This window comes from Dryobates pubescens, chromosome Z (genome assembly GCF_014839835.1).
Source record: "Dryobates pubescens isolate bDryPub1 chromosome Z, bDryPub1.pri, whole genome shotgun sequence".
Lineage (NCBI taxonomy): Eukaryota > Metazoa > Chordata > Aves > Piciformes > Picidae > Dryobates > Dryobates pubescens.
In genome coordinates this window covers 39,805,834-39,818,367 of record NC_071657.1, presented here as the reverse complement: position 1 = coordinate 39,818,367, position 12,534 = coordinate 39,805,834, and the positions used below count along the sequence as shown (strand labels likewise).

At 42.8% G+C, this 12,534-nt stretch overlaps 1 protein-coding gene across 1 annotated transcript in view; it reads right to left on the bottom strand.

Moving 5' to 3' along the window:
- Positions 1–12,534, bottom strand: part of PIGG (phosphatidylinositol glycan anchor biosynthesis class G) — an 86,282-nt gene that overhangs the window by 25,581 nt on the left and 48,167 nt on the right. The window contains exon 12 of the mRNA XM_054178291.1: positions 6,975–7,135. Within this exon, the coding sequence (XP_054034266.1) occupies positions 6,975–7,135 (161 nt within the window). The remainder of the gene's footprint in view (positions 1–6,974; positions 7,136–12,534) is intronic.

The following is a 12,534-nucleotide window of genomic DNA, read 5'->3' as shown; positions in this document are numbered from 1 at the left end:
AGTCTACCTGGAGGCCAGTAACTAGCCATCCACCATAGACCTTGACAGTGGGGATAGTATTTTTTAACAACTTAATGACCTGGCTCATGGGGCAGAGTGCCCTCTCAACAAGTGTGCTCACAATACTGAACTGGGAGGAGTGACTGATACAGTTGATGAATTTGCTGCCATTCAGAGACACTTTGACAGGGTAGAGAAACAGGCTGACAACAAACTCAATAAACTCAGCAAAGGGAGATACCAAATCCTGCATCCTGGGACAAATAAACCCATACATCAGGTCCGGCTTTGGGATGGAAGCCTTGTCGCAGCAGGAAAGTTATGATGTAGTTGCCATCACAGAGACGTGGTGGGACGACTCACATGACTGGAGCACTGCAATTGATGGCTACAGGCTCTTCAGGAGAGACAGGCAAGGAAGAAGGGGTGGAGGGGTGGCCCTGTACATCAGGGAGGCACTAGATGCCATTGAGCTGGAGATTAGGGACGATCGGGTTGAGTGCTTATGGGTAAGAATTAGAGGGAAGATCAGCAGGACAGACATCCTGGTTGGAGTCTGTTATAGACCACCCAAACAGGAGGAAGATGTTGATGAAGCATTCTATAGGCTGTCTCGGGATCGCCTGACCTTGTTCTCATGGGCGACTTCAACCTGCCTGATACCTGCTGGGATCTCAACACAGCAGAGAGGAGGCAGTCTAGGAGGTTCTTAGACTGCATGGAGGACAGCTTCTTATCCCAGGTGCTGCGTGAGCCTACCAGGGGCAAGGCTATGCTTGACCTCCTCTTCAGCAGCAGGGAAGGGCTGGTGGGTGATGTGGTGGTCGGAGGCTGTTTAGGGGCCAGCGACCACGAGATAATTGAATTTTCAGTATTCAGTCAAGCTAAGAGGGGCAGCAAGAAGACCTCCACTCTGGACTTCCGGAGGGCAGACGGCAGATGGCCAGCCTGGATAGGCAATGAACTTCTAAAAGAACTAAGGGAAGAAAAGAGGGTGTATCATCTTTGGAAGAAAGGTGAGGCAACCCATGGAATGTTTAAGGATGTTGCTAGGTCTTGTAGGAAGAAAATTAGGGAGGCAAAAGCACATTTAGAGCTTAGACTGGCCTCTGCTGTGAAGGACAACAAAAAGTCCTTCTATAAATATATTAATAGCAAGAGGAAGGGCAGGGACAACCTCCACTCCTTGGTTGACATGGAGGGAAATGTTGTATCACAGGATGAGGAAAAGGCAGAGGTACTTAACACCTTCTTTGCCTCAATTTTTACTAGCAGGACAGAATGTATTCCAGAGAGCTGGCCTGCAGAGCTGGCAGAAGGAGCCAGGGAGCTGCACAGTTTTCCTGTGTTCCACGAGCAAGTGATCGGAGCTCTCCTCAGCCGCTTGGATCCCCACAAGTCCATGGGACCAGATGGGATCCATCCTAGGGTGCTGAGAGAGCTGGCAGATGAGCTGGCCAAGCCACTCTCCATCATTTTCCAGCAGTCCTGGCTCACTGGAGAGATCCCAGATGACTGGAAGCTGGCCAATGTGATGCCCATCCACAAGAAGGGCCGGTTGGATGAGCCAGGGAATTACAGGCCTGTCAGCCTGACCTCAGTGCCAGGAAAGATTATGGAACAGGTCATCTTGAGTGCAATCACACAGCACTTACAGGATGGCCAAGGGATCAGGCCTAGCCAGCATGGATTTAGGAAGGGCAGGTCCTGCCTGACCAACCTGATCTCCTTCTATGATCAGGTGACCCAACTGGTGGATGTGGGGAGACCTGTGTATGTGGTCTACCTGGACCTCAGCAAGGCCTTTGACACCGTCCCCCATAGCAAACTCCTGGCCAAGCTGTCAGCCCATGGCCTGGACAGGAGCACACTGCATTGGGTTAGGAACTGGCTGGAGGGCCAAGCCCAGAGAGTGGTGGTGAATGGTGCCACATCCAGCTGGCAGCCAGTCACCAGTGGTGTGCCCCAAGGACCAGTGCTGGGCCCCATGCTCTTTAACATCTTTATTGATGATCTGGATGAGGGCATTGAGTCCATCATCGGTAAATTTGCTGATGACACCAAGCTGGGGGTAGGAGTTGATCTGCTGGAGGGTACAGAGGCTCTGCAGAGGGACCTCAACAGGCTGGACAGATGAGCATGAGATTCAACACATGCAAGTGCTGGGTTCTGCACATTGGCCACAGCAACCCCACGCAGTGCTACAGGCTGGGGTCAGAGTGGCTGGAGAGCAGCCAGGCAGAGAGGGACCTTGGGGTACTGGTCGACAGTAGGCTGAACATGAGCCTGCAGTGTGCCCAGGCAGCCAAGAGGGCCAATGGCATCATGGCCTGCATCAAGAACAGTGTGGCCAGCAGGAGCAGGGAGGTCATTCTGCCCCTGTACACTGCACTGGTTAGGCCACACCTCGAGTACTGTGTCCAGTTCTGGGCCCCTCAGTTTAGGAAGGATGTTGACTTGCTGGAACAAGTCCAGAGAAGGGCCACAAAGTTGGTGAGGTGTTTGGAACACAAGCCCTATGAGGAGAGGCTGAGGGAGCTGGGATTGCTTAGCTTGGAGAAAAGGAGACTCAGGGGTGACCTTATTGCTCTCTACAGCTACCTGAAGGGAGGTTGTAGACAGGTGGAGGTTGGTCTCTTCTCCCAGGCAGCCAGTACCAGAACAAGAGGACACAGTCTCAGGCTGCACCAGGGGAGGTTTAGGTTGGATGTTAGAAAGAAGTTCTATACAGAGAGAGTGATTGCCCATTGGAATGGGCTGCCCAGGGACGTGGTGGAGTCACCATCACTGGGGGTGTTCAGGAGGAGACTTAATGGGGTGCTTGGTGCCATGGGTTAGTTGTTTAGGTGGTGTTGGATTGCTTGATGGGTTGGATGCGATGATCTTGAAGGTCTCTTCCAACCTGTTTTATTATTATTATTATTATTATTATTATTATTATTATTATTATTATTATTATTATTATTATTATTATTATTATTATTATCACCATCATCATCATCATTATCATTATTATCATTATTACATTTAAATACCTGCAAAACAGCTTGGCAGAGAAGAACATAGCAACTTGAACACAAATATGTTCCTTTCAACCATCCCAGGGCTGTAGAGGTAAAAGTAGAGCCAGCAGGTTGATGAAGGTGATCTTTTTTCTCTGCTGATCAGTAGTGACATCACATCTAGGGTTCTGCCCCCAGTTCTGGATGTACTGAACTGTGTTCACTGAAAGGTCACAAAGATGATGAACGGATGGAACATAAAACATGAGAGGCTGGAACTGTTTATCCTTCAGCAGAGAAGCCTCAGCAAGGATCTCACCAATGCTCATAAATATCTGATGGGCAGACATAAAGAAAATTTACTCAGACTCTTCACAGCAGCATCCAGTGAAAGGATGAAAGGCAATGAACATAAACTAAAATACAACAAAATCCTCTTAAACAAGTGTTTTACTGCAAAGGTTGTCATACACTGGAACAGGTTCCCAAGGAGACCCTGGAGTGTCCATTCTTGGATGCACTCAAAAAAATAACTAGAGAGGGCCCTGAGGAACTTGCTCTGATTGACCCTGCTTTGGACAGGAGGGTTTGACTCCACACTCAAGTATTCTGTGATTTCATAAATAGAAAGTGCAGAGAGAAAGGGAAGGGTATGCGCATGTGCTTGCCCCTATGAAGTGATGCTCCTGAGTAGCTTGGGTTATAAGAACTCCAGCAAGAAGTTCTGGTCAGCTAACTCAGCTGAAGCAGCTATAAATTACAGGGGTTCTGCTAAGTGGCTGGAATAAATAAAGATAGGTGTCACTGAAGTCAGGCTTCTTCATCCAGGTTAACTTCCTTAGATGCAACAGCCCTAAAACAGGCTGGAGGATGCTAGAGGCTTTGCTAAGAATGGTCTTGCTGAGTGGTTCTGAACACATCCATTCAGCTAAGATTGTACCAGGATGGGTCAGGAATCCTAACAACATGCTGTGACAATCTAATTGGGCCCACTCAGCATATTTAAAAAAAAAACAAACAGAGGAGCTGGATTCTTGTAGACTTCCTATATGGAGGAAGTGCAGAAAGCATCCCTATCTTGTGCTCAGGATGACAAGAAAGAACAGGAAATGGTTTGAATTTCATTGGTAAGGCAATTTTTGAAAAAGCTCAGTCTTCCACACATTTAAGAAAACATATGAAGAAGATAAAACATTTTACAGTTCCAGCTTTGGCTCCAAGGAATAATGACAAAGTAATGAGGCAAACATTTAGCCAGCAACCACAGAACACAAAAGTAAGCTGAAAAGTCTACAGAACAATCTCCAAGCACCATAACACACCAATTTAAACAAGTCTCAGTGGCAACAGAGATGCCAGCCCAGAGTTACACACTGTTTCATCGAGGAAATGACCTTACCACTTGACCCAAATGAACCTTAAAATGGTTACAGATACAAGCTGTTTGACGGACTCTACTTAACTAAGTCATGTGGGGATTACAGGTCACAGCTGCCCACTTGAAAGCAGCTTAAACCAGACCTGTACCTGATAACACTACTATCTGAACTTTTAATCTGCAAAAATTCAACCAAGAAAACATCAGAACAACCAACACCACTACAGAGACACATTATTTGAAACAATACTAAACGAGTTTAGACCCTCAGAGTTTTTGTTAGAGAGTTTTTTAGTATTTTGTTAGAAGAGCTTTGAAAAAAAAAACATGCTATATGGTGTCACTTTCTCTTCATTGTAGATTAGTGTTAATACCAGGCTGCAGTCCAGAGTTTAAACAGTAAAAATACAGCTCTCTAAAGATGTTTCTGTAGCTCTTACTCTTTCTCTCTGCCTCCCCTGACAATGACTGAGACAGTTTATTCCACTCTGCTTGGAGTCCTCCAAGCATAAGCAAAAGGGTTCAGTTCCAAAGCACCTACAGTGTAATAATGAAAGAACTGCCAAAAAGCAACACAGCAGCATGGATGTGATCAGTGAAACTGTTTAGCTCTATTCTAAACAAAGCATGGCAGAAGTATAAAGGAACTGGGGAAAACAATAGGTTAATAGAATGTAATACCCAGAGTCATGGGTCACGTATTTACTAGAAGACAAGAGACAGAGCTTTTTATATGTACATGATAATTATTTTTCAAAGATAGTTGAAAGTATGGAGAAAACCTGAAGAGTGTGGACCCTGGGAGTATGTACTGATGGAGCAAAGCAGTAGCTAAACTGAGGAGCACTGAAAACAGTTACAATTGAGTTTGGTGTCAAGATGCCAGGTAGTAAGCAAAATTCAAGAAAGGGGTTTCTGTATTTATACAAATCCAGATATCAATATTTGGTCTGTTCCACAGCTACTTTTCCTGAAGAAAACAAATTTAAAAGGCTGGGTTTCAGAGGCATTAAACATAAAGACCAATACTTAGTATCAATCTATGTAAAACCAAAGAGGACTTCAAGGTAACTAAACCCAGGTTAAAAGGCAGTCTTCTACAGTGAGAATCAATCTACACTAAGGAATGCGTGTCTCTTCCAACCTTAGTGATACTGAATACTGAATACTGAATACTAAAGCAATACAATGGCCTAGCATTGGGCTGCAAAATTCCACTGCAATAAAGTAGAAAGGACTAGACATTTTTAGAGAGGAGCATGGCAGACAGCCCAATCAGTAAATAATGTGAATAGCAACTCAAGCTGTTGAAGGTGCCTATTAATGTGAAGCAATGGACACAATGACCATGCAGGAATGTAGCCTGTCAGAATGGGTCCTTCTGGGTTCAAAAATCTCTACTAGTCAATGGAGCTTGGTCAGATGGGCATCCCAGCTTTGATGAGCACACATGTGCCACCACATGTACACAGCTTAGGTATAGACCAAAACAATCAAATGAAAAGATAATACAGAAGACAGAAAGCAAAACCACCAACAGAATACGACTGGATGGCACTGTAGGATAAAGGGAAGTCAAATGTCTACAGAGGATGACAATGCATAAGGCAAAGAGTTCTAATAAACTAAATGCTGTCTAAAATCCAAACTGCCAAGCCTACTGAAACATATTGTTCCCTGTTTAAAAAAATATAATAAAAAACAAACCAACCAAACAAACAAAAACCCACAAAGCAAACAAACAAAAACCCACCTTATATTTAACTCCCACAGATAACAGAGAAAAGACTCTGAGATGGTAAGAAGTTAGATGCTGTCAAATGTTATTTCTCTGCAAATATATCAGGTTTGTGCATTTGTTCACTGGTATTATAAGATACAGAATTTACAACTCCTCTCTCTATTTTAGCCATGCTTCATCTCCGAGTTTGAATGCCCTGGACGAGTTAAATGGAATATGACAGAGTTCAATTGGATTTTACACATACACTATAAGTTATTAAAGCATTTTTTAACTACATCGTCTTAAAATTCCAAATGCACTAATTCGTTTTACATTAACCTATTCACAATACAAGATGCACAACAGTACAAATACTGTAGTTACAAATTACTGTAATAACCAGTAACATAACAATAAAATAAATATCTTTTCTTTTTAAAATGTTGTATGTCACTATGCCAAACAAGGACACAAAGAACAGCATGTTAGCTAAATTTGAATTGTATTCTAGAGCTTTAAAAAGTCCTTCTCGGGTGCCTTACTTAATAGGTCCCTTGAAAAATGTTTTTAGGCAGAACATGCTGTTACAACAAAATGTGATAAAATTTTAAGTAATTTAGCACAGAAAACTGAGAATTCGCTGCAAAACAAAATTAGTAAAACATTCATGTGCATTTCCAGTGTAAAATTGCTGCACAGAAAATAAAACTGGAAGTGTGAGGTGACACAAACTCACACCAAAGAACATGTATTTGCTTAACAAAAAAGTTACATGAACAAAACTGTTTGTTTGAAAAGGTATACATTATATAGATAGTATTTATATCTGCAGTATATGAAGGAGCATTACTTTAATGCAAAACATAATTACCTGAATTCAGAACTCAAGTAACACAGCAGATGAATGGCCCAAAGCAAAGGTCCTGCATATGTTGCAAATGCAGTAAGGAAGATAGCTGGTATCTCCACATAGCTTTCTAGTCCCACGAAACCTGCTGAAATATCCACAGTAGCAATGCCATTTGAATTTCCCTGAAATACAAATTAAAAATATAAAGATTCAAGTAGCTCCAAAGAAACATTGAGAAGACATTAGAATAATATTAATTATTGCATCAGTCACTTTACAGTACAGCCATACTATTTACATCAAGAGTTTCAATAAAATAGCTTACCAGTGAAAGTATAAACAACATCATCTTTTGCTTGTCTTACTTTGCTTGCAAATTAACATGCATGTTGTTTAATAAATTACATCAGAAAAAAAGTGTTTACATTTGCTGATTTCAGTCACAAAAATAAATCATCAGAAAGTCCATTTTTTGTCACACACAGTTTAAACCCAAGATTTTAGGTCTGTTGCCTAGAATTACACTTAGAAGTAAATATTTCTTGTCCTTGGAGATAACAGGGCTCTAATTCACAGCTGCAGTGGAACACTACATCCCCTATGATTACAGCAGAGTGTTTCTTAGTTTAGCAGGCCAAAGACAGGTTTCCTCAGACTAGTGTAAAAGCTCTGAGATGTTCTTACCATACCTGGAGAAGCCCATTGGTTTCTTCAGCAGCAGCATTTTAACAGACACCAAATTTTCATTTCCCCCCCGCCCCGCCCCGAATCTCAGAACAACCCAAATGTAAAAGATGTCACCATTAATATACTCAAACCCAGTCTGAGCAGCATGGAGTGGCAGATCTGCCTTTTCCTCCAATCTGATCTCCTCTCACCTCAGTGACTGCGGTCTTTTTGAAAAGCAAGTAACCCTAGCTAGGAAATGCTATCATCGCATACACATATCTGAGTTGCCCATGAAATCCAGAGCACAAAAGGAAGGACATGAGAAAAACAGGCAGCTTTTTCAAGAATATAAATAACTAGGCACCAGGGACAGCAAAAAAACCTGTTCCTGAAGCAGCTCTAAACTCTTATTTTAGAAAGAAGAGATTTCATTTTACATTAAGATAGACAACAGTACAAATACTGTATTTACGAACAAATGTAATACCCAGTAACATACAACAAAATAAATCTCTTATTTTAAAAATGTTGTAGGTGACAATGCCAAACAAGGACAGATGTACAAAGAACAGCATGCTAGTTAAATCTGAATTCTAATTAAGTTTGAAAGAAGAGATTTAGGAGAAAAAAGAGCCATCCATGTAGACAGAAGCATTGAGCAGTCATTATCACTAGCCACCAGTCCCATCTATGCTACCATGATGATATCCCTGGCATGTGAGGGAAGCCTGAGAGGGCAGTAAGGTAAGTATTTTACCAGGGTATCATACAGCAGAAAAATCTTGACTTGTGACTGTCAGTCTTCATCATTTTAACCTTCATCATGCACCACTGTAGCAGACTGTTGCAGTGCACCAGTGTAATAACATCATTGTTATGCTTTTAGCATAATGTTCATTAATGACAGGAACAGTGAAAAGAGTAACTAATGATGAGCTTGTAAAGTAAAAAAAAAACATTGTCTTTGCCTTTGAACCTGTAAGATTAGACTGCAGGGGGGAAAACGTATAACAAGGCTCCTCCTTGGGTGTAAAGGGTATAAAAAAGTGAATAAATTGAGAACACGGCAAGAGCAGAAAGGTCACGTGCAGCAAATTGAGAGTAGGGTATGGTGCTGCTCCACAACAAGCATAAGTTGACAGTGACAGATGGGCACAGAACCTTCTCTCTTCCCTATTCACATCAACAGGTCTTCTCCTCACCACATCTAATAGCTTTCTCTCTCCTCCTTCTCTTGTGTATGATGCATGCAGAGTAAGAACAGATGAGACATCAGGCAATTCTGCTCAACTGATGAAGAGCTGAAAGGCCTCCTCAGTTTGCCCCAGCTGCACATAGCTGTGTTCATGGAAACACAGAAAATATCTGGTTGGAAGAGACCTCAGTGATCATCCTGTCGAACCCTCAAACCAGCACTGAAAGGTCCAAACTAAACCATGTCCCTAAGTTGATCCTTGGCAGCTTGGGGCAACTCCCTATCCCACTGCACATGAGAAGGAGCAACAATAACTGTAGCATGCAGAAGTGCATCTCCTGCACAACTGGGCAAAAAGCTGTACTCTCCTCTGAAAGACACTGAGAGCAGAGAAAGGAGCCTGGAGGAAGGAACAGCACTCTCCCCCTTCTTTCCCTGTGGTTCCTTTCATACAGGGCTCACTTCACCCAACCTTTGACTTTAAAGTGATAGAGCTGAAGACCAAGATGAGCAAAGACACATACACTTGGATCCACACACATCTCCTACCATACTGGATGATAAGTGTTCTTCTAACACCCCACTCTTTTAAGAAATCTGCTGAGCCTCATGGATAGCTCCACACCTACTACAGGAAGAGCCCTGCTAAGCAGTAAGCAGCATTTTTTCTTCATGTTAGATATCCTTCTCCAAAACTAATTCATACATTTAAAACGATTTTTTCTAGCTTCTAACTTCTAATATTCCACACAATACATGAATTCAAGATAGCCAGCACAGCTTCACCAAGGGCAAGTCCTGCCTGGCAAACCTAGTGGCAGAGGGACTACATCAGTGCACAAGGGAAGAGCTATAGATGTCATACCTTTGACTCAGTCCCACACAACATACATCACTCTAAATTGGAGAGGTATGGATTTGATGGGTAGACTATTTGATGAATGAAGAATTGGTTGGATGGTCACATCCAGAGGATAGTGGTCAACAGCTTGATATCCAGACGGAGAGTGGTGACAAGAGGTCCACACCGAGACCATAATTGTTTAGTATCCTCATCAATGATACAGACAGTGGGATCAAATACAAATTTGCAGATGACACCAAGCTGTTTGCATGTCTGAGGGACTTGGATGAACTTGAGAAGTGGGCCCATGTGAACCTTACGATGTTCAACAAGGCCAAATACAAGGTCCTGCACCTGTGTTGGAGCAATCTCTGGTATCAATACAGGCTGGGGGATGAAGGCACTGAGAGCAGCCCTGTGGAAAAGAATTTGGGGGTACTGGTGGATAGAAAGTTGGACATGTGTGCTCACAGAAGCCATATTAAAAAAGCATCTTTGCAAAAAGGGCCTGGGGGTCCTGTTGGCTAAGTGGAAAATAAGCCAGCACTGTATCCTTGCAGTAAAAGGTGGCCAACAGCACCCTGGGCTGCGTTAGAGGAAAATCATTACCAGCGAGTTGAGGGAAGCAATCCTTTCCCTCTGCTCAGCACTGGAGAAGCCACACCAGGCAGATTGCATCCAGTCTGGGCTCCCTGAGATGGAAAAGATATGAACAAGCTGAAGTAAGTCCAGTGACAGACCCTAAACATGATGTTTGCACCAGAGCCTCTGCCATACAAGGAATGGCTGAGAGAACTGGGATGGCTTCAAGAAGGGCTTCAAGAAGGGAAGGCTTAGGAGGTTCTTGTCAATGCTTAAAAATATTTGACAGGAAGAAGCAAGTGTAGAACACTAAACCAAGTGTCAGCTGAAGGCATTTGTTTTCAATTGCATTTAATTTATGGGACTATTTTTTCTACTTAGGATCAAAACATTAGCTTCCATGTTCAGGCACTTCATTTTTCCCTCCCATTTTCATCAACTATGCCAACTGATTAAAAAAAATAGTGTCTGCTCCTCCAAAACATGCTTGCTCTGTACTCTTAGGATTTCCACAGCTATACTTCCATGAGGTCTTCCAAGATCCTACAGTACTTCTTTGAAAGAACACTATCTCATTCATTAAATATGCTATCCTAAACAAGGCTATTTTTACTCACTGTCACATTAAAAATGCCACCACTTATATACCACACTTAGCAAGACAGAGTTACTGCTTTTGTCATTATGTACCCTCTTGCCTCTTTAAAAAAGGCTTAGCAACATGGGCATGAAGTCACATTCTCCTAATCATACCAGGACGTATGCAAAAAGTAGTTCTTCTAATCTGTCTCCTGTTTTCAGATGGAAAGGGTTTATAGTCAGTTCACATTTCTTTTCTCTGCCTCATTTAGCTGGCATAAATTTAGTATTTAATCTGATCTACATAAACAACAAATTTCAGTGCTTTCAATTTCTGTATTTCAACCATAAACCCTGCAGCATTTTTGTATGCTACATTAGATCTTTATGCCTGTCTGGAGATTAAAAACCTAGCACCACTCTGAACTCAGCCAGATTAATAGTGGTAGCTCTAGTAAGCACACAGCTTTAGGAAAGGAAGACAGGGAAGACATTTAAATCTATGTCAGCAGTGCACATCATGACTAATAATATAGTTATGCTCCCTTCACATCTCTCCCTTAGCCTTCAAGCACAGATAACACTGGCCCAAGAGGCAGTAAATAAATGACTAGTCGATACCAAGGCAGACTGAATGGAAGAGCTCAAGAGTGAAGCTGGGAACTTCATGGGCTTCTCCAGGAGAACCAGCTCAGTTGTACTTCCTTAATTCAGTACCTGAGAACAAAAGATACATACTCTGTCTGAAACACAGCCCTTTCATAAGTCACTCAAAATTGGTCACGGTCAATTGGTGGTCATGGCCAAGACAGGCTGTTGCTAAACCGCAGACACCTGCAGTTCACTGAGTAAGAATGGTATATCTTCGCTGGAAGGCAAAGAAGCAAAGGGAGGATCTGAAAGCTGTCACCAACCCTGTAACCTGTCTGTTATTCCAACAAACTAAAGAAAAAAGACTAAACAGCTTGTTCAAAAATTTGAAATCTGTTACTAAACCAGAAAGCTATATTGTAAATAGTATGGGCAATTTCAGAGTTTCATCTTCCATCATGTCAGGATGAGCTGGGAAGTGTACATAACCACAGAAAATCATCTGTCTTCTGAGGTCACTTGTTTATGGGCCTCTTGCAAACACTTAAAGCTTAAGTACCTGCATCTGTGGCAAGAGGTGTGCATAAACAGAGGAACCACTGTCATGAGAAGACAGTATTTGTAACACACCTGAAGCAGAGGTTACCTTCTATGTCTTTAGGAGTTGGGGGTCCCAGTGCAAGGGGTTCCAGACAAAGCTCTCTATTCAGCCAAGTCAGTCCCTTTATTGATGGATCCTCTTTCAGCAAACGGGGACAGCCTGTCCTGCACCTTTAAGACTTCCTTCTTCAAGTACATCCAGCCTTCCTGGATTGCTTTATCCTAAAAGACTACCGCCCAAGGCACTTTGTTGATCAGTCCCATGAACAGGTTAAAGTCTTCCCTCTGGAAGTCCAAGATGGCAGTCGTATTGACCCCCTTCCTTACTTCCCCAAGAACTGAAAACTTCATCATTTCATGACCGCTGTGCCCTAGACAGCCTCCAACAGTTACTTCCCCCACAAATCCTTCTCTGTCCACAAACATGAGGTCAAGGAAGGCACCTTCCCTAGTTGGCTCCCTCACCAGCTGTGTCAGGAAGTTATCTTCCACACACTCCAGGAGCCACCATGATTGTTCTC